This window comes from Oncorhynchus tshawytscha, linkage group LG12, assembly GCF_018296145.1.
Source record: "Oncorhynchus tshawytscha isolate Ot180627B linkage group LG12, Otsh_v2.0, whole genome shotgun sequence".
Lineage (NCBI taxonomy): Eukaryota > Metazoa > Chordata > Actinopteri > Salmoniformes > Salmonidae > Oncorhynchus > Oncorhynchus tshawytscha.
In genome coordinates this window covers 41710946-41733987 of record NC_056440.1, presented here as the reverse complement: position 1 = coordinate 41733987, position 23042 = coordinate 41710946, and the positions used below count along the sequence as shown (strand labels likewise).

Sequence of the window (23042 nt, the reverse complement as noted above, 5' to 3'; positions counted from 1 at the left end):
CCGAAACCTCCGCACGATGCTGCAAAGGTCCGAGAGAGGAGCCCGGCTCAACCCCGAGAAGAGCACAGTCGGCGCTACAGAGGTCAGCTACTTCTGACATCTTCTCACAGCGGCTGGAATCAGGCCAGATCCACAGAAGATCTTAGCCATAAAAGAAATGGAGCCACCAAAGAACCATGCAGAGCTGGAAACAGTGCTTGGCATGGTCAACTACTTAGCCAAGTTCGCACCCAGCCTCTCCAATGCTAATGCACCCCTGCGTGAACTGCTAAAGCAGTCCAGTGAGTTTCTCTGGGGCAAGCAACACGATATTGCTTTCCAGAATGTGAAAGACTTGATCACAAGAGAACCAGGACCAATCCTTGCCTACTACGACCCCGACAAAGAGCTCAGACTCCAAGTGGACGCGTCGAAGTATGGACTAGGTGCAGTGCTACTGCAAGAAGGAAAGCCGATCGGTTATGCTTCCAAATCTCTCACAGACTGTGAAATCAACTACGCTCAAATCGAAAAGGAGCTCTACGCTATTCTGTTTGGATGTAAACGTTTCCATCAGTACATATATGGACGACAAGTCATTGTGGAATCCGACCACAAGCCCTTGAGTAAATTATGAGGAAACCACTAGCCGCAGCCACGCTAAGGCTACAGAGAATTATCCTTCAACTACAAAAATACGACTTCACAATCACTCACCGTCCAGGCAAAGACATCCCTGTCGCAGACACACTCTCCAGTAAGTTTCTTACCTATAAGGACAGCAGCCTCAGTGAAGGCATGTGTCACGACTCCTACCGAAGGTGGCTCCCCTTCCCGTTCAGGTGGCGCTCGGCGGCCGTCGTCACCGGCCTACTAGCTGCCACTGACTCTTTCCTCCCCCTCCTTGTCTGTTTATTGGTTACACCTGTGGTTTATTTGGTGATTAGTTGTTTTTTTTTAGCCAGCCAGCCCCGCCTGCTCTTTGTGTGGGATTGTTTGTGTGACTAGTGTGCACGTTAGAGGTTAACGTGTTTTCCTGTTTGTGGATTTTTTGCTGGACTGTTTTAGTCCCCGTGTTTGGGGCATTTGTTTTTGTGTGCGCCCTGTGTTTTCGTGGGGTGGCTTATGTTCACCGTTTGTGCATTAAATAGCACTACCCTAAACTCTCTGCTTCCTGCGCCTGACTTCGCACCCACTACACCCAGATCGTTATAGCATGGACATGCAAGGGCACACTGTGTACAGCAACTTACCAGTTAGTGACACAAAACTGAAGGAGATCCAAGCAGAAAAAGAAAAGGACTCACAACTCGCACAGCTGAGGAAAGTCATACAGGATGGATGACCTGAGGAGAGGGGAAAATGCCCTCACAGCGTCTCAGAATTCTGGAACTATCGTGATGAACTATCACAGATCAACGGTATAATTTTCAAAGGAGAGAAAATCATTATTCCTACCAGTCGCAGAGAAGAGATTTTGACAAAGATCCATGCTGGACACATGAGCATGGAAAAGTGCAAACAGAGAGCACGGGACATTTTGTTTTGGCCCGGAATGTGCAAACAAATAGAGGACATTGTTGGTAAATGCACCATACTGTATGTCTTGAACGATGCCCCTCAAAACACCAAAGAGCCAATGTTATCTCACTGTATCCCAGACCGACCCTGGCAGGTCGTGGCACCCGATCTGTTTACATGGAACAACGAGGACTACATCGTAACAGTGGACTACTACAGCATATACAGTGGGGAGAACAAGTATTTGACACACTGCCGATTTTGCAGGTTTTCCTACTTACAAAGCATGTACAGGTCTGTAATTTTTATCATAGGTACACTTCAACTGTGAGACACCGAATCTAAAAAAATCTTTAAAAATCCAGAAAATCACATTGTATGATTTTTAAGTAATTCATGTGAATTGTATTGCATGACATAAGTAAAGAAAAGCAGAACTTAATATTTGGTACAGAAACGTTTGTTTGCAATTACTTTTATTTTATTTTTATTTAACCTTTATTTAACCAGGTAGGCTAGTTGAGAACAAGTTCTCATTTGCAACTGCTATGTGGCCAAGATAAAGTGTAGCATTTCGACACAAACAACAGAGTTACACATGGAATAAACAAAACATACAGTCAATAATACTAATACTGTATACAATAATTACAGAGATCACACGTTTCCTGTAGTTCTTGACCAGGTTTGCACACGCTGCAGCAGGGATTTTGGCCCACTCCTCCATACAGACCTCCAGATCCTTCAGGTTTCGGGGCTGTCGCTGGGCAATATGGACGTTCAGCTCCCTCCAAAGATTTTCTATTGGGTTCAAGTCTGGAGACTGGCTAGGTCACTCCAGGACCTTGAGATGCTTCTTACGGAGCCACTCCTTAGTTGCCCTGGCTTTGTGTTTCGGGTCGTTGTCATGCTGGAAGACCCAGCCACGACCCATCTTCAATGCTCTTACTGAGGGAAGGAGGTTGTTGGCCAAGATCTCGCGATACATGGCCCCATCCATCCTCCCCTCAATACGGTGCAGTCGTCCATTTCCCTTTGCAGAAAAGTATCCCCAAAGAATGATGTTTCCACCTCCATGCTTCACGGTTGGGATGGTGTTCTTGGGGTTGTACTCATCCTTCTTCAGGTAACGAGTTCAAACAGGTGCAGTTAATACATGTTTTAGATTCTGTCTCTCACAGTTGAAGTATACCTATGATAAAAATTACAGACCTCGACATGCTTTGTAAGTGGGAAAACCTGCAAAATCAGCAGTGTATCAAATACTTGTTCTCCCAACTGTACTTCGAACTCGACAAGCTTCACAGAACGACATCTGCAGCTGTGATACACAAGCTGAAAGCAGCCTTTGCCAGGCATGGCATTGTAGAGACTTTAATATCTGACAATGGGCCCTGTTACAAATCAAATGAGTTTGAATCCTTCACAAAAGCATGGGAGTTCACACTTGCCACCACAAGCCCACATTACCCTCAAAGTAATGGCCTTCCTGAAAAATCTGTGCAGATTGCTAAATCACTCATGGATAAAGCAAAAGCAGACGAGAGAGCCCTACCTCAGTCTCCTTGAATGCCGCAACACTCCAGTTGACAACTTAAAATCACCAGCCCCAGCTATTGATGATCCGCAGACTTCGCTCACTCCTTCCCAGCAACAACCAGCAGCTGCAACCTGAGGTCGTCAGCTACAAGGAAATGCATGAAAAACGTGCACAGAGACAACAACAACAAAAGCAATACTACGACAGGTCAGCTAGACCACTGCCACCACTGATCGACGGAGAGTCAGTTAGAATCTAGGAGCATGGCCTCTGGAAGCCAGCAGTCGTCATCCAGCCAGCTGACTCTGAATGTTCATATCACGTCCGCACCGCAGAAGGAGCGGTGTACCGCCGCAATCGTCGTCACCTACTGAACACAAAAGAACAACACACTGATGAGATGAACTGTTCCCCTGAAAGAGAACGTGATGGACTAAACATACACACAGCACAACACACACCATACTTACCTGCAACAGCACAAGAACTGTTGACTGACACAGAAGCATGTTCAGCATCATATCGCACAAGGTCAGGAAGAGAGGTCAAGCCCAGAGCTGTCCTAGACCTGTGAAATGTCAAAGGGTGTAGGCGGATAGCTGCCCTAGAAGAGTTCCAGACTGTAAACTTGTTATTTGAAAGTTCACTTGAAATGCTTTGGTATTGTATTTGTTTGAAATGTTAAGATGTTATTTCTACAGTGAAAGCTGAGTTGCTGAGAATCCCTTGTTTGAAAAGTAACAGTATGTTGGACTATTGTTTCTAGTTTCGAGTCTATGTTGATTCAGTTGGTATTGTATGCAATATAAATGGTTACTTACCTTGAGTTCAAACTACAGAGCATGTATTCAAAAGAAATGCTTAGAATATGTAAACATTTTTCTTTTGTTTTAAAAGAAGGGATGTAATATTCATATGTGTAAACATACTGAATTGTAATTGGATGCATTTTACTGCCATATCATACTGTTCTATGATTGGTTAAGACCACCCAAATGGATTGGTCATGGTCAGTTTGATCCTGGTTGGCGATAGGTGAACATGCCAGTTATAGCTAGCAAATTTTTTAAAATTTGATTTATTTTTATTTCTCCTTTATTTAACCAGGTAGGCAAGTTGAGAACAAGTTCTCATTTACAATTGCTACCTGGCCAAGATAAAGCAAAGCAGTTCGACACATACAACAACACAGAGTTACACGTGGAGTAAAACAAACATACAGTCAATAATACAGTAGAAACAAGTCTATATACGATGTGAGCAAATGAGGTGAGATAAGGGAGGTAAAGGCAAAAAAAGGCCATGGTAGCAAAGTAAATACAATATAGCAAGTAAAACACTGGAATGGTAGATATGCAGTGGAAGAACGTGCAAAGTAGAAATAAAAATAATGGGGTGCAAAGGAGCAAAATAAATACAGTAGGGAAAGAGTTAGTTGTTTGGGCTAAATTATAGATGGGCTGTGTACAGGTGCAGTAATCTGTGAGTTGCTCTGACAGCTGGTGCTTAAAGCTAGTGAGGGAGATAAGTGTTTCCAGTTTCAGAGATTTTTGTAGTTCGTTCCTGTCGTTTGCAGCAGAGAACTGGAAGGAGAGGCGGCCAAAGAAAGAATTGGTTTGGGGGTGGGTTGGGGGTGACCAGAGATATATACCTGCTGGAGCGCGTGCTACAGGTGGGTGATGCTATGGTGACCAGCGAGCTGAGATAAGGGGGGACTTTACCTAGCAGGGTCTTGTAGATGACATGGAGCCAGTGGGATTGGCGACGAGTTTGAAGCGAGGGCCAGCCAACGAGAGCGTACAGGTCGCAATGGTGGGTAGTATATGGGGCTTTGGTGACAAAACGGATTGCACTGTGATAGACTGCATCCAATTGGTTGAGTAGGGTATTGGAGGCTATTTTGTAAATGACATCGCCGAAGTCGAGGATTGGTAGGATGGTCAGTTTTACAAGGGTATGTTTGGCAGCATGAGTGAAGGATGCTTTGTTGCGAAATAGGAAGCCAATTCTAGATTTAACTTTGGATTGGAGATGTTTGATGTGGGTCTGGAAGGATAGTTTACAGTCTAACCAGACACCTAGGTATTTGTAGGTAAAAAAAAGTCTATATACAGTGAGTGCAAATAAGGGAGTTAAAGGCAATAAAGGCAATAAATAGGCCATGGTGGCGAAGTAATTACAATGGGGTCTTCAGAGCAGATTGAACAGGATTTTTATATTTAATCCATTTTAGAATAAGGCTGTAAGGTAAAAAGAAAATGTGCAAAAGTTAAGTGGTCTGAATACTTTCCCAATGCACTGTACGTAATGCACTGACTGCTAATCTGCAATTATTGTATACACATATCGGGTATGTAAGCTACAACCAGCATACATAACAAGCTAGCTAACAAGACAACCTAGATAACTAGCTAATTAGCAGGCTGACTCACAAGACTAGCCAAGTTAGTTGCCTTGTTGCTTTCATGAGATTGGCTGTGGTCTTGGCAGTTGCAAACAGTCTGGGAAACGGGGCTTCCTGTCAGGCATCATTCAGGGCTCAAATGCCCCACGAGGGAATATATATATATTTTTGCCTTTACCTCCCTTATCTCACCTCATTTGCTCACATCGTATATCTACTTGTTTATACTGTATTATTGACTGTATGTTTGTTTTACTCCATGTGTAACTCTGTGTCGTTGTATGTGTCGAACTGCTTTGCTTTATCTTGGCCAGGTCGCAAATTGTAAATGAGAACTTGTTCTCAATTTGCCTACCTGGTTAAATAAAGGTGAAATAAAATAAATAAATATATGTGCCAAGATGTCTTAGCTCATTGTAAGGGACTTTTAGCTTGCTAACATTCTAACTTAGAAACTGATAATGAACTCCAAACACAAATGAAAGCATGGTGTTAGCATGAAATGTACCATCGCTTAGTGAAGCAATCAATAAAAACATATGTGCTGATCCACTGTGGACTCGGCTGCATCAGTCATACTATCAATAATAAAAACAACCTTTGTTATGTCATTATCATGAGATACAGTGCCAGTCAAAAGTTTGGACACACCTATTCAAGGGCTTATCTTTATTTTTACTATTATCTACATTGTAGAATAATAATAATAATACAATAATAATAATATAACACATATGCCAAGAGTGTGCAGGGTGGTTATTTTATGAACCCTTTTATCGAGCATGACATATGTTTATAGATGATTTGTGACACATTTATGTCCTGTTCATGAAGGCTTTATTAAGGCTTCATGAAGCCTTTATAAACTGCACGTCATTTAAAGCAGCACCAAATGTGTCAATGTCATTTACACCAAATGGGGCTGGCGAAAACCAATTATTCAGAGTCATATTCACTAGGCACCAAACAGAAGAAAACAGGAGAGACTACTTGAGAAACGGTCATTTTCGTTTTCTGTTGCAAAACATTTTGCTATGGTGTGCACTAATGAATACTGCCCTGGATTAGGTTGCATTTGGGCACTTATGATCACAAAACAATATACCGAAATGTTGCCATGGTAATCATATGGGGTGTTTTTCTTTTTCTGTTTATCCTCCCAGGTCATTCAGCGCAGAGAGGATGGCGCAGTGAACTTCTTCCGAGCATGGGACGCATACCGCAACGGCTTCGGCAAGATTACTGGAGAGCACTGGCTTGGTGAGCACTCACAAATAGGATCAATACCATGAATAACTCAGTCTATTGGTTCGATAACACTCCACGTTCTTGTCACATTCCCAAAGTCTGCCCAGAAGAAAGGAGAACATTTTATTTGGTGTGGGATTCCAAAACTTGTTCTACACACTAGAATAATTCAAGGTAGATAATACAGCTGAATCAAATGTAGGCTTGCATAGAAGTTATGCTGTGTTTTCAGGAAAAGAGTCATTTTTCTTACCTGCAACACTGGAAGCATAACTTTTGCGTCAAAATCTTGGAAATCGATTTAACACTGAGCAGCATAAGCCTCTCAGGTTTCATTCATTGTCGTGACTTGACTTTAAAATTAATCTGAGGACTGTTATTTATCTAATCAACAAACTATGTTTAATTGTACCCAATTAAATTAATCATGTAACAATTCACTCATTAGGATCTGGAGCAACATGAGAGCGGTTCATTAAAGAGTTACCATCTCCCGAATTAAACTCCTAAAGGTCTTTACCTATCACATCTATAGGCAGCCAACTTATTAATCATAACCTCATATCATATCATCATTTTGAACAGTCGTGTCACGTACTGACCTTAGTTCCTTTGTTATGTCTTTGTTTTAGTATGGTCAGGGCGTGAGTTGGGTGGGTTTGTCTATGTTCCGTTTTCTATGTTGTGTTTTGCGTTTGGCCTGGTATGGTTCTCAATCAGAGGCAGGTGTCGTTAGTTGTCTCTGATTGAGAATCATACTTAGGTAGCCTTTTCCCACTTGTGTTTCGTGAGTGTTTATTTTCCGTGTCAGTGTTTTGTTCCACACGGAACTGTTTCGGTTTTGTTTTTTCACGTGGTTGTTTATTGTGTTGTTCAGTGTTCATTATTCTTATTAAAAAACTAAGATGAACATTTACCACGCTGCGTATTGGTCCGATCCTTGCTGCTCCTCCTCAGAAGAGGAAGAGGAAAGCCGTTACAAGTCGTAACCTCCTTGCATCTGCAAAAACCAGAGCCTTACTTATTATTATGCACTACATAAATTGGTTGAATTATTTATTTACTAGCTAATTAAATGGGAACACAGGATAAACATGCACCCTTAATATGTTAAAAACAGGTCCCTAGAGGACTGATAACAATATGGCTGCTTGTTACAAAAGAGATGAAGAGGGCAGGGCGAGACAGAGAGGGAGAGAGACACTTAACGTTGGTACGTTTAGAAACTACTCTCACCTACAGTAACCATATACTATACAAACCGCAGCCCGCTTTGAGTAAGAAATCATGAATGTATTTATGTGAAATGTCTGAGTCCGCGTGAATCTCTCTCAGTGGACAGGGCCGCCTTGGAAAGGGAGTTGGGCCTTTCCGCGGCACACTTGTAAGGCTCTGATTGTTCAAAAGGGTTCCAACTATAACGACACATGGCAAGACCCAGATGCAGACACAGGAGGAAGATGGTTCAAGTCTGATATTTATTCAAATACAAGGGACAGGCAATAGGCAGGTCGTGGACAGGCAGAAGTTCATTAACCAGGTCAGAGTCTGAAAGGTACAGAGTGACAGGTGGGCTCGAGGTCAGGGCAGGTAGAAGATGTTGGAACCGGGAGTGCTAGAAAACAGAGACTAGGAAAACCAGGAGCATGGAAAAACACGCTGGTAGGTTTGACGAGACAAGACGAACTGGCAACAGACAAACAGAGAACACAGGTATAAATGGGGAAGATGGGTGACACCTGGAGGGGGTGGAGACAAGCACAAAGACAGGTGAAACATATCAGGGTGTGACACCTTCTACTGTTGTTCTTCTCTGTAGTTGTCCAGTATCCGGTGACTTGACGTGTAGTCCTGAACAGAACTACAGAGTTTGTTTTCCTTCCATTCGCTCTTGAAGATGCTTCTTTGAAGATAGGCTAGCCAGCCGTATCTATGGTTTGAGCAGAGTGCAGGATGGCCCTACTTAAATTCGCTTTCAAATATACTTATTACAGCAAATCAGCAGTACCAGTGATTGTCCGGATGTGAGTTTATAATCTCTACCTCGTGTTGAGATATACAGTTCAAACCACTTTAAACATGCAGCTGCAACTGACGCTTTTGTGGTCTGCTATGTTCATTTCTTGACTCATCAATTATAAAGTTTGTTCGAAAGGGGGCGGTTCCGTCAGGCTGATACGCTCTCTGACATTCCTAGGGGGCATGACTTGTCACTCGTACAAAGTTATGTAAAATAATGATCTCTTATAGTTTTTCTAATCACATCTCTCTTAACACAAAATAAAATAAAAGTCATGTTAGATGCACAACACATAGGATGGACACTTCATACATGTAGTGGGTATCCAAAATACTTTATTTCCTTTATAACATTTTTAATGACATCACAAAATTACATTAGTGTTCTGTAGATCTTCGCTGACCATTCCCCACATTCAATGCTAGAAATATTGTTCCGGTATTTGCTTTTGAACGTGTTACAGTTTCACCAGGAAAAGTCTCTTGAAACAAAGGACATTCCTTTGGTGAGTATTGGAGAGGGAGATCTGAATCTTCAGGACGTGAGTTGTTAATCACCACTAATCTACCTCCCCTCATTGCAAACCTGATCTGACCTATTTGGATTCTCGTGGACAGTCATGACATCATGAATAGGAATGGATCCCGTCCTGGTAATTGCGTTACTTTATCCCAGCAACCCAATCTCACCAGCAGAAAGTAAAAGGAAAATGTTCTTTCTCAGGATTGCAGAGACACATGCTTTGTTATATTCTTTCTTTAGCTGAAATTCATCAGTGAAGCTCAAAGGAAAAAGCTTAGATAAATTCTCTACATAATTGTGTGTGTGTGTGTGTGTGTGTGTGTGTGTGTGTGTGTGTGTGTGTGTGTGTGTGTGTGTGTGTGTGTGTGTGTGTGTGTGTGTGTGTGTGTGTGTGTGTGTGTGTGTGTGTGTGTGTGTGTGTGTGCATACGTGCGTTTGGTGGGAGGGGCTGGTCCCAAAGGCCAATACAAAGAAGATTAATAGCTTTTTTCCTCATGCCATTTACTGCTGGGTGTTGCTACCTCATCAAAAAATTTGAAATCTGCATACCGTGTTTATATGTTACATTTCTCAAGTTGCCTCTTTGGGTCACTGATACTTCAGGGACATTTTTTTTATTGTTGTACTTTCCACCTGTCCTCTAGGAATGTGTGTGAAGAGTGTGTGAAGAGTGTAGGTGTGTACTTGCATGGGTGGTTGCGTGTCTTACATTTGCCCTCAGTGAGTGAACCGGAGCCCTAATTCAGGGTTGGGTGATTTGAAATGACAGGCCTGCCACAGAGCATCAGCATGTCAAGATTGACAAATTCTCCAAGAGAGGAGCAGGCAAGAGGAAAACTGCTGCTCACTGCAGCAGGGTGTTTAATGAAATGTATTTTACCTACAGGCAGAGCAGTCTCTTTATGTACTGGTGGACCTAGAGAGGAAAAAAGCATGGAAGACAAGGGGTTCCAAACTGGTCCCATATGGGGGGAAAAAACGTTTAAAATGTATTTTTAGATAAAAAGCATGTCTATCTATGTGAAATATTTAATACATTTTAAATGTACAGAATGTATAATGCATATCATAATATATGTTGAATACATCGGGAAGTGAAATACATTAAAGAATGTACTTTAGAATATGTATTTATCGATATATTTGCTAAATATATTATAAAATGTATTTGATGTTTTGTAAAATATTTTTCAAAATGCTTTGAAATATTTTACATTTTATTTAACCTTTATTTAACTAGGCAAGTCCGTTAAGAACAAATTCTTATTTACAATGACTATCACGGCCGTCGTTGGAAGGAGACCAAGGTGCAGCATGGTGAGCATACATTTTCTTTAATTTATATAAAATGTCGCCAACAAAACAACCGCGAAGCTTAACAGGGCTAAGTGCCACAAACAAAGTTAACTACCTATAACAAAAGGAGGGAAAAAGGACTACCTAAGTATGGTTCCCATTCAGAGACAACGATAGACAGCTGTCCCGGATTGAGAACCATACCCGGCCAAAACATAGAAACACAAAATCATAGAAAACAAAACATAGAATGCCCACCCCAAATCACACCCTGACCAAACCAAATAGAGACATAAAAAGGCTCTCTAAGGTCAGCGCGTGACAATGACAGCCTACCAAAAGGCAAAAGGCCTCCTGCGGGTACAGGGGCTGGGGTTAAAATTAAAATATTGGACAAAACACACATCACGACAAGCAATTTATTTGTAAGAAATGTATATTTTTATTAAGATATATGGCAAATATACAAAATTGGCCAAGTCATATTGTAATGAAGAGGTCACTGTATTAACAATGGAACTTTAGTAGGCTCTTTGGGTATCACATGCACTTATGTCAGTGTACACCAGTACGGGAGAAAAATATATTTCAATATATTTAACATCGCGTAAAATGTATTTCAAATTCAAATAGATTTTGCATCTTCTATTTACCTGAATTTTCTTCATCTCCTTCTCCTGCTCTGCTTCCACCGGACATTATATACACATTTTAAATATATTCTGGAATATATTTCAAATGTATGAAATAAAAGCTAATTAAATACATTATATGGCCAATTTCTTATATTTTGCACATATTTTTTTTCTCCATACAGTATGACAACGCTTAACCTTTAATTACACACATGCATAATACATTCACTGGAATGATAATCCTTCTCACGGGAGGCCAAAAAGCACTAAGACAAAGCTACGATACCAAAAAGCCAGGCCTCCAAGTCTTCTAATAGGTTGCCAACTCTACAATACGTTTTGTCAAAATGTATTGTTATTCTACTTGACACATTCCAAAAGCATTAACATGTATTTAAATGCATTTAAATGACTACAAACATGATACATTATCGGTCATGATGTGACTCCATGTCTTTCATATCACAAATAAACAAACTTGACGAGAGCATTGTAACCAGCGTCCAACTGGCATAACATGATGTGTACTTAAAATAGTCATTTTCTTTACCTCTTGGGAGGGGAAAACTAGTTTTTTATGAAGTCGAACATGTGCTCTTTATGACGTAGTATTAAAATGAGGTGGGGAAAAAAATGTATATCACTGCCAAAGTTTACATTTACAATCGTACCCATTTACACTTGTACCCGTATATTGAAAATACATTTTACATAATGTTAAATATATTGAAATTAATTTTTTTATGGGGTGGTTATAACCAGGGGTTGGAACCAGTTCAGGGAATAAAACCCGAAAAGTGGAAAACAACAACATTTTTAGAGGAACAGAATCAGAGCCCATAACGAAAGTGATTTAGACTGTTCCGGAACAGAACCGTTATTTTAAAAGCATAGGAACCGGTTAAAAAGTCTAAGCTAACATATGGAATTGTTTTAAGATGATCATACCATGGATCATTTAGCCTTTTGAGTTTTAGGACCCCTGTAAGTATCAAAAAAATATATTAACCTTTCCAGCGCAGCTCGACATTCTGCTGAAAGGCGCGCGAAATTCAAAATTATTTTTTTGAAATATGTAACTTTCACACATTAACACATTAAAGTCCAATACAGCAAATTAAAGATAAACATCTTGTTAATCTACCCATCGTGTCCGATTTAAAAAATGATTTACAGCTAAAGCACAACATATGATTATGTTAGATCACCGCCAAGTCGAAAAAATACACAACCATTTTTCCAGGCAAAGATAGGAGTCACAAAAAGCAGAAATATATATAAAATTAATCATAACCTTTGATGATCTTCATTAGATGTCACTCATAGGACATCATGTTACACAATACATGTATGTTTGGTTCGATAATGTGCATATTTATATCCAAAAATCTCAGTTTACATTGGCGCCTTAGATGCAGTAATGTTTTGATTCCAAAACATCCGGTGATTTTGCAGAAATACTCATAATAGACATGATAAACTAGATAGTGTTATTCACAGAATTAAAGATAGACTTCTCCTTAATGCAACCGCTGTGTCAGATTTTTTTTTTACTTGACGGAAAAAGCATAATCTGAGAACGGCGCTCAGAACCCAAAACAGCCAGAGGAATATCCACCATTTTGGAATCAACAAAGTTAGAAACAACACCATAAATATTCACTTACCTTTGATGATCTTCATCAGAAGGCACTCGCAGGAATCCCAATTTGACAATATCCTTCCTGTTTGGCCCTGTCCGGGGGTATCATCGGATGGGGCCACAGTGTCTCCTGACCCCTCCTGTCTCAGCCTCCAGTATTTATGCTGCAGTAGTTTGTGTCGACCATTCCATAAAAATTGAACTCTATAGGAGAAAGCCCTACCTCCATCTGTTTGCTTAGAAATTCTAGGGACAATTAGGAGGCCTGCGTCGTGTGACCGAAGCGTACGTGTAGGTATGTACGGCAGGACCAAATCAGAGAGATAGGTAGGAGCAAGCCCATGTAATGCTCTGTAGGTTAGCAGTAAAACCTTGAAATCAGCCTTTGCCTTGACAGGAAGCCAGTGTAGGGAGGCTAGCACTGGAGTAATATGATCAAATGTTTTGTTCTAGTCAGGATTCATGCAGCCGTATTTAGCACTAACTGAAGTTTATTTAGTGCTTTATCCGGGTAGCCGGAAAGTAGAGCATTGCAGTAGTCTAACCTAGAAGTAACAAAAGCATGGATCAATTTTTCTGCATCATTCTGGACAGAAAGTTTCTGATTTCTGCAATGTTACGTAAGATGGAAAAAAGCTGTCCTTGAAACAGTCTTGATATATTCGTCAAAAGAGAGATCAGGGTCCAGAGTAACGCCGAGGTCCTTCACAGTTTTATTTGAGACGACTGTACAACCATTAAGACTAATTGTCAGATTCAACAGAAGATCTCTTTGCTTCTTGGGACCTAGAACAAGCATCTCTTTTTGTTGTTAGCGTGTTCAGCCCAGTAATCCATCTTCATGAGGCGCAGGCACTTCATCCAGACAAAAACTCGAAAATTTCCGTTACAGTCCTTTAGAAACATGTCAAACGATGTATGGAATCAATTGTTAGGATGATTTTAACATCAAACATCAATAATGTTCCAACCAGAGAATTCCTTTGTCTTCAGAAAAAGCACTGGAACGAGAGGTAACTCTGTCGGAAGCGCGCGTCATGAGACCAAGGCTCTCTGCCAGACCACTGACTCAAAGAGGTCTCATGAGCCCCTCCCTTATAGTAGAATCCTTAAACCAGTTTCTAAAGACAGTTGACATCTATTGGAAGCCCTAGGAAGTGCAACCTCATCCAAATGTATTTGGTAGGCCAAGCTTTGAAAAAGTACAAACCTCAGATGTCCCACTTCCTGGTTGGATTTTTCTCAGGTTTACGCCTGCAATATGAGTTCTGTTATACTCACAGACATCATTCAAACAGTTTTAGAAACTTCAGAGTGTTTTCTAACCAATACTACTAATACTATGCATATATTAGCATCTGGGACAGAGTAGGAGGCAGTTCACTCTGGGCACGCTATTCATCCAAAGTGAAAATGCTGTCCCTATCCCAAAAAGGTTAATTAAAATGTTGCTTTTTAGCGTTATATTGATTTTGGCATTTAATACTATAGCCCATAGAAACACATTGAATAATACATGCATAAATGGCTAAACAGACAGTCAAAAAATAAATCATAAGTAATAATGTTTTGAAGAGTCTTTCCTATACATATTTTACCCATTTTTTAAGGCACAAAACTACCTCCATATGTCCATACATTTTTTAAACCGATACCGGTTACCTTCAGAACACCACTGTGTTTGTGAGAATCTCCCCTTTCTATAGTGGGGTCATATAGTTTATGGCCCAAACGGTTCAAAAGCCAAAGACAGAAGTTTGCACATCAGCTGTATTGACTTCAGACAAGTCCCATTAGGCTTGTGGGGGTCATAGAGCAAAATCATCTTGGTATTCTCCATTTGTAGGCCAAACCATTCGGATGACACTGTCACGCCCTGACCAGAGATATCTCTGTTTTCTTTATATTTTGGTTAGGTCAGGGTGTGACAAGGGTGGATACACTAGTTTTTGTATTGTCTAGGGGTTTGCATTGTCTAGGCTTTTTGTATGTCTAGGGTTTTGTAGGTCTAGGTATTTGTATGTTTATGGTCGCCCGATATGGTTCCCAATCAGAGGCAGCTGTTTATCGTTGTCTCTGATTGGGGATCATATTTAGGTAGCCATTTCCCCTTTGGTGTTTGTGGGTTCTTATTCTTGTTTAGTTGCCTGTCTACACTATTCGTATTAGCTTCACGTTTCGTTCATTTTGTTGTTTTGTTCATTTGTTCAGTGTTCTTTCTTTATTAAAAGAAGATGGAGTCAGTCAGGTAGTCGCCTAGGAGCATGAAAGGACAGCAACGAAGTCGGGGAAGAAAGCCACAGAAACCCCAAAAAGATTTTGGGGCACATGGAGCAGTCGGCAAAGTTGAGGGGTGAGTCAGAGACTATTCGAGGAGTTATTGGACAGATTGGAGGAGATGGAACGGAGGGGAGAGTATGAGACCGTCGAGGAGTTTTTGATCAAATTGGAGGAGAGTGAAGAGAGAGAGCTGTTGGTCTGGCGTAGTATGCACGGCATTCACCCTGAGGAGCATGTTAGCTGTCCGATGCTACCTGTGTCAGTTCCTCGTACTCGTCCTGAAACGTGTGTTAAAGTTCCCGGGAACAATTGATGCCAGCTATACACGCCAGGTCTCCAGTGTACCTTCACAATCCCGTGTGTCCTGTTCCTGCTCCTCGCACTCTCCCTCAAGTGCGCTTCCATAGTCCAGTACATCCTGTGCCTCTTTCTTGCACTCGCCCTGAGGTGCGTGTCATCAGCCCGGTGCCACCTGTACCGGTCCCACGCATCAGGTTTCCAGTGCGCCTCCACAGTCCAGTACGCCCTGTGCCTCTTCCCCGCACTCGCCCTGAGGTGTGTGTCTTCAGCCTGGTGCCACCTGTACCGGTCCCATGCCCCAGGCCTACAGTGCGCCTCCAGAGTCCAGTACATCCTGTGCCTCCTCCCCGCACTCGCCCTGAGATACGTGTCTTCCACCGGTACCCAGCACCTCTCCTCCGGCCCGTACCCTTCCCAGTCCACGAGGTACTGTAGGTCCCTCACCCAGCGTCTAGAGTCCAGAATTGAACGTACTGTGTACACCTAGGACCCCTCGATGTCCAGAGGGGGCAGAGGGACCTCCGGCACCTCACCTTCCTGCAGGGGACCAGCTACCACCGGCCTGAGGAGAGACACATGAAACGAGGGGTTAATACGATAGTAAGAAGGGAGCTGTAACCTATAACACACCTCGTTTTTCCTCCTCAGGACTTTAAATGGCCCCACACACTGCGGCCTCAGCTTCCGGCAGGGCAGGCGGAGGGGCAGGATTCGGGTCGAAAGCCAGACCCGTTCCCCCGGTGCGAACACGGGGGCCTCACTGCGGTGGCGGTCAGCGCTCCTCTTCTGCTGCCCACCAGCTTGTTTGAGTGATTCCTGGATGGCTCCCCAGGTCTCCTTTGAGTGCTGCACTCACTCCTCCACCGCAGGAGCTTCGGTCTGGCTCTGATGCCACGGTGCCAGGACCAGCTGGTAGCCCAACACGCACTGGAAAGGCGACATGTTCGTGGCGGAGTGGCAGAGTGTGTTCTGAGCCACCTCCGCCCATGGGACGTACCTCACCCATTCTCCTGTCCGGTCCTGCATACGACCGCAGAAACCTACCTGAATTCTGGTTCACTCTCTCCACCTGCCCATTACTCTTGGGGTGAAAACCCAAGGTCAGGCTGACCGAGACCCCCAGACGTTCCATAAATGCCCTCCAAACTTGGGATGTGAACTGGTGACCCTGATCAGAAACGATGTCCTCAGGCACCCCGTAGTGCCGGAAGACGTGGGTAAACAGGGCCTCTGCAGTCTGTAGGGTCGTAGGGAGACTGGGTAACGGGAGGAGACGGCAGGACTTCGAAAACCGATCCACAACGACCAGTATCAAAGTGTTCCTCTGAGACGGGGGAAGGTCAGTGAGAAAATCCACCGACAAATGTGACCACGGCCGTTGTGGGAGGGCTGTAACTTCCCCCTAGGCAGGTGTCTAGGAGCCTTATGCTGAGCGCACACCGAACAGGAGGAGACATAAAACCTCACGTCCTTAGCTAAAGTAGGCCTCCAGTACTTCCCCCTAAGACCCCGCACTGTCCTCTCAATACCCGGATGACCCGAAGAGGGTAGCGTATGGGCCCACCGAATCAATTGGTCACGAACGCCAAGCGGCACATACTGAAGACCCGCTGGACACTGTGAGGGCGCAGCTTCCAACCGTAATGCCTGCTCGATGTCCGTATCCACCTCTGATACCACCAGACATGAAGCTGGAAGGATGGGAGTAGGATCGATGGACCGCTCCTCGGTGTCATAGAGACGGGACAGCTCGTCGGCCTTAGTGTTAAGGGAACCTGGTCTATAGGAGATGGTGAACCAAAATCTGGGGAAAAACATTGGCCACCTTGTCTGGCGCGGATTCAGTCTCCTTGCTGCCCAGATATAGTCCAGATTACGGTGGTCAGTCCAGATGAGGAAAGAGTGCTTGGCCCCCACAAGCCAATGTCTCCACACCTTCAGAGCTTTACCACAGCTAAAAACTCCCAGTCCCCCACGTCATAGTTTCGCTCTGCCGGACCGAGCTTCTTCGAAAAGAAAGCGCATCGGTGGCGTGCCCGAGCGCTGTGATAGCACGGCTCCAACCCCAGCCTCGGACGCGTCCACCTCCACTATGAATGCCAAAGAGGGGTCCGAATGAGCCAATACAGGAGCGTTGGTAAACAGCGCCTTCAGATGACTAAAAGCTCTGTCCGCCTCCGCTGACCACCGTAAACACGCTTTAGCAGTGAGGTAATGGGAGCCGCCACCTGGCCAAAACCCTGGATAAACCTCCAGTAGTAATTGGCAAACCCTAAAACTGCTGCACCTCCTTTACCGTGGTCGGAGTAGGCCAATTACGCACGGCTGTAACGCGGTCTCACTCCATCACCACCCCAGAGGTAGAAATGCGATAACCCAGGAAGGAAACGGCTTGTTTGGAGAACACACATTTCTCAGCCTTGACGTACATGCTCCAGCAGTCGCCCATTTACCTTGACACACATGCGATATCATCAATATACACCACCACACCCTGCCCGTGCAGGGCCCTGAGAATCTCGTCTACGAAGGATTGAAAGACGGCTGGAGCATTCTTCAACCCATACGGCATGATGAGGTACTCATAATGGTCAGATGTGGTACTAAACGCGGTCTTCCACTCATCTCCCTCCTGAGGTCCAGTTTTGTGAAAAAGCACGCTCCGTGAAATGATTCCACCGCCGTAGCGATGAGAGGTAGCGGGTAACTAAACCCCACTGTGATGGAATTTAGACCTCTATAACCAATGCACGGACGCAGACCTCCCTCCTTTTTCACAAAAAATAAACTCGAGGAGACGGGTGACGTGGAGGGCCGAATGTACCCCTGTCCCAGAGATTCAGCAACATATGTCTCCATTGCCACTGTCTCCTCCTGTGACAACGGGTACACGTGACTCCTGGGAAGTGCTGCGTTTACCTGGAGATTTATCGCGCAATCCCCTCGTCGATGAGGTGGTAATTGGGTCGCCCTCTTCTTACAGAAGACGATAGCCAAATCGGCATATTCTGAGGGAATGCGCACCAGCGGAATACCTAACTTTAGGAATAGTCCGCAATCCATAAAGTTCCCAGCTGCGCCTGAATCGACTAGCGCCTTATGCTGGAGAGAGGGAGAAAACTCAGGGAAAGAGATTAGTAAAAACATGTGACCAACAGGGAGCTCTGGGTGAGTCTGGTGCTGACTCACCTGGGGTGACCGAGAAGTGCTCTGCCTGCCCTCTCGACTCCCAGACGAGCTCCTCCAGCACCGATCGGCAGTGTGTCATCTCCGACCACAACTGGTGCAGGAGGAGCCTCCAAACGCCACCGGAGGAGTAGGTTGAGCTGGCGGAGGAGGAGCCGGAGGCGAGGTAGGGAGACCACTCCTCTCCCATCGGTCCATTCTCTCCATCACCTGATTCATCGCTGACCCGATTCGGTGGAGGATGGCCATGGATGAGAGAGGGGGTGCAGCTGCCCCTGCTGACTCCATGCTGTGGTGCGGGCTTCTGCCACGTAGCTAGGAGTGGTGGGTGCGGAGTCAAGCGCAGAGAGCAGAGGTTTAGGGAAAAACGTATTTATTCCGGTAAGTATGGTCACGCCAAAAACAACAGGTGAAATAATGACCAACCCAAACAGGACACCAAACAGTCAGAAAAATAACAAAACACAACCATCCACAAACAGAACAGAGAACAAGCCCGCACAAAAGCAGGCGGACATAGAAGGCTTAAATAGCCCTGAAACAAACCCCAAACAAGAAACAGGTGAAACCAATACAGATATAACCAACAGAAAAAGAAAAGGGAATCGATGGCAGCTAGTAGACCGGTGACCACACCTGCCAAGCGCCGCCCGAACAGGAAGAGGAGCCATCTTCGGTGGAAGTTGTGACAGACATTCAAAGGTCCTTCATAGGAGTCAATCCTCTGTAGGTAGAATTCTGTGGGGTTCATTCAGATAATGCATGTCGTAACAAGATGCCCAGCACTTGAAGCCAGGCCTCCTCCTCCACCCTCTTTCACTCTCTCCCCACCAGCAAAGTTTCAGTCGCATCTCGCACCCTACACTTGTCTGTCCAATGCAGGAAAATAGTTTGCCCCGCTCCATACCAAGCTGCTCTATCCGCACAGATTGGTGAAGTGATTTAATGTCAAGCCAGATGTAACTACTTCCGGCGCCGACAGAGATGGCCGCCTCGCTTCGCGTTCCTAGGAAACTATGCAGTTTTTTGTTTTTTTACGTGTTATTTCTTACATTACTACCGCAGGTCATCTTAGGTTTCATTACATACAGTCGAGAAGAACTACTGAATATAAGATCAGCGTCAACTCACCATCAGTACGACCAAGAATATGTTTTTCGCGACGCGGATCCTGTGTTCTGCCTTACAAACAGGACAACGGAGTGGATTCCATGCAGCGACCCAAAAAAAACGAAAAAGAGGGAAACGAGGCAGTCTTCTGGTCAGACTCCGGAGACGGACACACCGTGCACCACTCCCTAGCATTCTTCTTGCCAATGTCCAGTCTCTTGACAACAAGGTTGATGAAATCCGAGCAAGGGTAGCATTCCAGAGGGACATCAGAGACTGTAACGTTTTTTGCTTCACGGAAACATGGCTTACTGGAGAGACGCTATCCGAGGCGGTGCAGCCAGCGGGTTTCTCCACGCATCGCGCCGTGGATTGATGGCAGCATTGGTGTGAAACTGAAAGCGCAAACCACTGCTTTTAATCAGGGCAAGGTGTCTGGTAACATGACTGAATACAAACAGTGCAGCTATTCCCTCCGCAAGGCTATTAAACAAGCTAAGCGTCAGTACAGAGACAAAGTAGAATCTCAATTCAACGGCTCAGACACAAGAGGCATGTGGCAGGGTCTACAGTCAATCACGGACTACAGGAAGAAATCCAGCCCAGTCACGGACCAGGATGTCTTGCTCCCAGGCAGACTAAATAACTTTTTTGCCCGCTTTGAGGACAATACAGTGCCACTGACACGGCCTGCAATGAAAACATGCGGTCTCTCCTTCACTGCAGCCGAGGTGAGTAAGACATTTAAACGTGTTAACCCTCGCAAGGCTGCAGGCCCAGACGGCATCCCCAGCCGCGCCCTCAGAGCATGCGCAGACCAGCTGGCCGGTGTGTTTACGGACATATTCAATCAATCCCTATACCAGTCTGCTGTTCCCACATGCTTCAAGAGGGCCACCATTGTTCCTGTTCCCAAGAAAGCTAAGGTAACTGAGCTAAACGACTACCGCCCCGTAGCACTCACATCCGTCATCATGAAGTGCTTTGAGAGACTAGTCAAGGACCATATCACCTCCACCCTACCTGACACCCTAGACCCACTCCAATTTGCTTACCGCCCAAATAGGTCCACAGACGATGCAATCTCAACCACACTGCACACTGCCCTAACCCATCTGGACAAGAGGAATACCTATGTGAGAATGCTGTTCATCGACTACAGCTCGGCATTCAACACCATAGTACCCTCCAAGCTCGTCATCAAGCTCGAGACCCTGGGTCTCGACCCCGCCCTGTGCAACTGGGTACTGGACTTCCTGACGGGCCGCCCCCAGGTGGTGAGGGTAGGCAACAACATCTCCTCCCGCTGATCCTCAACACTGGGGCCCCACAAGGGTGCGTTCTGAGCCCTCTCCTGTACTCCCTGTTCACCCACAACTGCGTGGCCACGCACGCCTCCAACTCAATCATCAAGTTTGCGGACGACACAACAGTGGTAGGCTTGATTACCAACAACGACGAGACGGCCTACAGGGAGGAGGTGAGGGCCCTCAGAGTGTGGTGTCAGGAAAATAACCTCACACTCAACGTCAACAAAACTAAGGAGATGATTGTGGACTTCAGGAAACAGCAGAGGGAACACCCCCCTATCCACATCGATGGAACAGTAGTGGAGAGGGTAGCAAGTTTTAAGTTCCTCGGCATACACATCACAGACAAACTGAATTGGTCCACTCACACAGACAGCATCGTGAAGAAGTGGCAGCAGCGCCTCTTCAACCTCAGGAGGCTGAAGAAATTCGGCTTGTCACCAAAAGCACTCACAAACGTCTACAGATGCACAATCGAGAGCATCCTGGCGGGCTGTATCACCGCCTGGTACGGCAACTGCTCCGCCCTCAACCGTAAGGCTCACCAGAGGGTAGTGAGGTCTGCACAACGCATCACCGGGGGCAAACTACCTGCCCTCCAGGACACCTACACCACCCGATGTTACAGGAAGGCCATAAAGATCATCAAGGACATCAACCACCCGAGCCACTGCCTGTTCACCCCGCTATCATCCAGAAGGCGAGGTCAGTACAGGTGCTTCAAAGCTGGGACCGAGAGACTGAAAAACAGCTTCTATCTCAAGGCCATCACTGTTAAACAGCCACCACTAACATTGAGTGGCTGCTGCCAACACACTGACTCAACTCCAGCCACTTTAATAATGGGAATTGATGGGAAATGATGTAAATATATCACTAGCCACTTTAAACAATGCTACCTTATATGATGTTTACATACCCTACATTATTCATCTCATATGCATACGTATATACTGTACTCTATATCATCGACTGCATCCTTATGTAATACATGTATCACTAGCCACTTTAACTATGCCACTTTGTTTACATACTCATCTCATATGTATATACTGTACTCGATATCAGCTACTGTATCTTGCCTATGCTGCTCTGTACCATCACTCATTCATATATCCTTATGTACATATTCTTTATCCCCTTACGCTGTGTATAAGACAGTAGTTTTGGAATTGTTAGTTAGATTACTTGTTGGTTATTACTGCATTGTCGGAACTAGAAGCACAACATTTCGCTACACTCGCATTAACATCTGCTAACCATGTGTATGTGACAAATAAAATTTGATTTGATTTGATTTGGAACTTTCTTTTGCTGATCGGGAACAGTTGGGGGAGAAAAAAAAAGTTACATAATTTTGGTTCCAACCCCTTTATTTCTCATATAAGTACAGTGAAATTCGTAACCTTTTCAATGCTAGTTAAGGATACAAAAGCTATATACAGGGTTCATGCCAGTACCAAATGTACAATGTGCAAGGATACTGGAGTATTTGAGGTAGATATGTACATGTAGGCAGGGATTAGGAGAAAATGACTGCTAGCAGGATAATTAATAATAATAATGCACATTTGTGGTGGGTTTATGTGTGTGGTGGTGAGTGTGTGGGTGTTAGTGTGAGTGTGTATGTGTGCAAGAGTGTCATTGTAAGTGTGATAGGCAGATATACTGTACATGTAAACAGGGCTGAAAAGGGTATAGTAGCAGGAATATATAAATACTTATGGTCATATATTCATATAAACAGGAGTACTAGTGACCAGTAGTAGGATAAAGAGATAGATACTAAGGTAATACTAATGGTAATCAATAATCAATTAATAATGTAGCAGCGTAGTGGTAGTAATACATCTAATCAATAATAATTTTAGCAGAAGCATCGGTGTGAGGGTTGTGTGTGTGTTGGTGTTGGTCTAAGTGTGTGGTGTCAGTAATGAGTGCGTGACTGAGGGTGTGTGTGAGTCAGAGTGACAGTGAAGGTGTGTGTATCTGAATGGGTACAGACCTGTGGGTGGGCATAGAGTCAGTGTGGATAATCTGTGGGAGAGG

The 23042-nt window shown here is 44.3% G+C and overlaps 1 protein-coding gene across 1 annotated transcript in view; it reads left to right on the top strand.

The window, feature by feature from the left end:
- The window catches only part of LOC112263362 (fibrinogen C domain-containing protein 1-like), a 164654-nt gene that overhangs the window by 94755 nt on the left and 46857 nt on the right, over positions 1 to 23042 (top strand). Inside the window, exon 5 of the mRNA XM_024439512.2 lies at positions 6608 to 6704. Coding sequence (XP_024295280.1) covers positions 6608 to 6704 — 97 coding nt within the window. The remainder of the gene's footprint in view (positions 1 to 6607; positions 6705 to 23042) is intronic.